This window comes from Myotis davidii, unplaced genomic scaffold (genome assembly GCF_000327345.1).
Source record: "Myotis davidii unplaced genomic scaffold, ASM32734v1 scaffold478, whole genome shotgun sequence".
Classification (NCBI taxonomy): domain Eukaryota; kingdom Metazoa; phylum Chordata; class Mammalia; order Chiroptera; family Vespertilionidae; genus Myotis; species Myotis davidii.
Genome location: NW_006289570.1, coordinates 4,502,169 through 4,505,423, shown reverse-complemented (window position 1 = coordinate 4,505,423; position 3,255 = coordinate 4,502,169). Strand labels below are relative to the sequence as shown.

The 3,255-nt window shown below is 55.4% G+C and overlaps 1 protein-coding gene across 1 annotated transcript in view; it reads left to right on the top strand.

Annotated features, from left to right (window-relative positions):
* The first annotated feature begins 584 nt into the window (after window positions 1–584).
* The window catches only part of LOC102751607 (SEC14-like protein 4), an 11,186-nt gene continuing 8,515 nt past the window's right edge, over window positions 585–3,255 (top strand). Inside the window, exons 1-2 of the mRNA XM_006762082.2 lie at window positions 585–777; window positions 1,497–1,538. Coding sequence (XP_006762145.1) covers window positions 663–777; window positions 1,497–1,538 — 157 coding nt within the window. The 5' untranslated portion in view covers window positions 585–662. The remainder of the gene's footprint in view (window positions 778–1,496; window positions 1,539–3,255) is intronic.

The window sequence follows — 3,255 nt, the reverse complement described above, 5'->3', positions numbered from 1 at the left end:
CCCCCAACCTCACCCTGGCAGCTTGCTGCTCTGCTGACAGCGACGGCCTCCTCCTCCCAGCCAACACGGGCAGGGTGTGCGGTGCCAGGCAGGCCCCCCAGCGGGCGTCCCGGTTAATCCTCCAGACCATCTTGAGGCTGCAGCCACTCTGCACACAAGGGCTGTCCTATCAGCGGGTGAGCACGGCCAGGGTGTAGCCTGAGTTCCAGGTCAGGGGAAGGGGTGGGGGGCCCCTTGGGAAGAAAGGCCTGGGGGCCAGCCCGAGGGCTGAACCACGTTCCTAAAAGCGCCCCCGTTTTGCTGGAAGGGGATCCCTGAAACTTGCCCGTGCCCTTGGTGCCCTCCCCACCTGCCCTGCCCTGTGGGAGCCTGTGGGAGCCCCTGGGAAGAGGAGGCCTGGAGGTGGGGGGGCGCTTGCTGCCCTCACTGAAGTCTGCTCTGGGGCCCCTTTGGGGGCGGGTTACCTCCTGGCCCAGGCTAGGGCGCATCTTGGGGACAGACGGTGGCAAACATCCCAGAGGGGAGGGGAAACCATCCGGCGGGACCGGGCGGGGCAGACCCGGGCTCTCCCGCCCTCGGGGGCGGGACCAGCACCTGACCTCAGGGGCAAAACCAGGCCCAGGGAGCACCCTGAGCGGCAAAAGCGGGCGCCCTCAGGCACCATGAGCGGCCGAGTCGGGGACCTGAGCCCCCAGCAGCAGGAGGCCCTGGCCAGGGTGAGGTTCTTCGGGGGTTGGGAGGGCAGGGCCGGGAGGCTTGGTTTGCCTGCCCCACCCAGCAGCCTGATGCTGGAGCCCCTACTGTACGGAGGGGGAAGGGGACCCTGGAGAGCGCCCCTGCCCAGCCGTGGGCACCTGTGCCCAGTTGCTCGGCCGCTGTGGACAGGACGTGGGACAGGAGCCCTTCTCTGGGCCATACGGGGACCCAATCCAGCTCCCCACTCCTGCCTGCTCCTGGCCACGGAGCCCCCTGGCGCCTGTCCCCTGCTGCGGGTGGGGAGTGGGAAGGGGTGGGAACGGGAGGGCCCCCCTCCCGCCTCTGCCTGTCCTGCTTCTGGACAGTTTAGGGGCAGACAGACTCCCAGATCTCCCGCCCAGATTGCAACATTTGTTTGGCTTCTCTGGGTGGCGTTCTGACTCACCAGGGCCTACACGGTCTCCAGATCGCCAATGTTTTCATTAAAGGGGAAGGGAGGGGTTGAGGTGATCTCAAGAGGGTCCGCGGGGTAGGCCACACCTGGGAGGGTCCTGGCCGTGGGGAGGGGGAGCACGTCCAAGTCTTAGGTGCCAGAGCATGAATGGGGTTTGCAGGTGGCCAGGGGCTGGAGCTGTGACCTCAGGGTGGGGGGAGGAGAGGGGGGGCAGCTCTGGCTGGCACTTGGGCACTGAAGGGCAGCCTCCGGCTTGTGGGGAAGGGTTTCTGCTTCTGCTGCGGCTCCTCCCCTCGGAGGCCCTGAGGGCCCTCTCAGAGCGGAATGGGTGCCTCTGGGGAAGGAGGGGCCCTGGGTGAATTCCTACTGGAGGAGAGATGGGTCCCAGGTGAATGATGGGGGCCCTGGGGGGATCCCCAGGTAAAGGAGGAGGTCCCAGGAGCAGAGGGTCCCAGATGAAGGCAGGGTTCTCAGGTGAAAAAGAGCGGGTCCCTGGTGAACCCTTCCCCTCCCCCTTCCCCTCCCCCTCCCTCTCCACCTCCCCCATTGGCAATGGCCTCAGAGAAGCCAGGTCCTAGGCCCCTAGCAGGGACTGGACACCTGGCCTTGGGGGTGAATTCCGGTGGCGATGCTTTAAGCAACGTAAGGAGAGTTTAGTCTTAGTTTCATCGTTATTTGAAAGAGATGGGAGCTACTTTTAAAATTAGGGGGCAAGAGCCCAGCTGGCGGGCTCGGTGGTTGAGCATCGGTTGAGCATCGACCTGTGAACCAGGAGGTCACGGTTCGATTCGCGGTCAGGGCACATGCCCGGGTTGCAGACTCCATCCCCAGTAGGGGGCGTGCAGGAGGCAGCCACATGGTTCTCCGTTGTTTCGCTCTCACATTGATGTTTCTCTCTCCCTCCCAGCCCCCACCCTTCTTCCCTCCTTCTCTAAAAGTCAATAAAAAATCTTTTTGAAAAAATTTCAGACAAGATTATTTTTATCATGAGTGATAGCTGGACACAAAGGTGACGGTGGCATATTAATACAGATGCAATGGAGATTTCAGTTTAATGTTGTAAGGTAGTCTAGATTATTATATATGGTAGACGTAGTTCCAGCACTAAGGGACACCATGCAGCGATGCCCAACTCATGCACTGCAAAGGGAACGCAACAACTTGCTGGGAAAGAGAGAGCACACAAAGATTCAGTGGGCACACCGACTGAAAGGGAGCCTGTGAATCACCAAGTCAGACCCACCTCCCAGGTTCCCTAAAACCCTGACTGTACTTACAATCCTTATGGCTTTGTCTTACCTAAGTATATCACGGACAGTAATTTCAGGGATAAACTTCTGAAGGTGCTTCACTGTTGCACTGAGAAAACAGGCTTTATACATCTCACTGACTCCATAGGAGAAATTCTGGGACACCAGTTTAATCAAGCCACTGGAAACAGAAAATAAAATCTTTGAGAGAAAGGAATTCTTTATTACTATTAAACATCTTTACAACTATTAGATTTGGACAGGGGCATCACAAAAATCTAGGCAAAGTCAGAAAAACCACATAGTACAAGAAAATCAACTTTTGGCCACTGTAAGAAGGAAACTTCATCAAAGGAATGCCCTTCAAAAACCAAAGGTAAACACCTTTCAAAGGTAAACACCTTCGATGACCTGAGAATGCTGGCTTCAAACTAGAATTCTATAGCGCCTGCCACTAAAAGGCTTTCTGATACAAATGTTACATGCTTTCAAAACACACCTAAAAGGCATTAGCAGATCTTTACCTCAGGACATTAAAGAAGTAAGATAGATGTTTACCTTTTTTTTTTTTAAATCAGCCAGAGGTAAGATACTCTAGTAATGATTCTCAAGTGAGACTCTGTGTAGTCTATATATTTATGTATTTTTAATGGATACATGCTAGAAAACCCCATCCCAAACCTTCTGTTTCAGAATCTGTAGAAGGTGAAATTCAAGTATAACTCAAAAACCTTTCTAGTAATTTTGATGTGAAAATCTCTGGAGAGCAACACTGCTAAAATGAACCATCCCCTGCACCCCTGCACGCCCCCCCCAAAAAAAGACAACCAAAAAACAAACACAAAAACACACAAC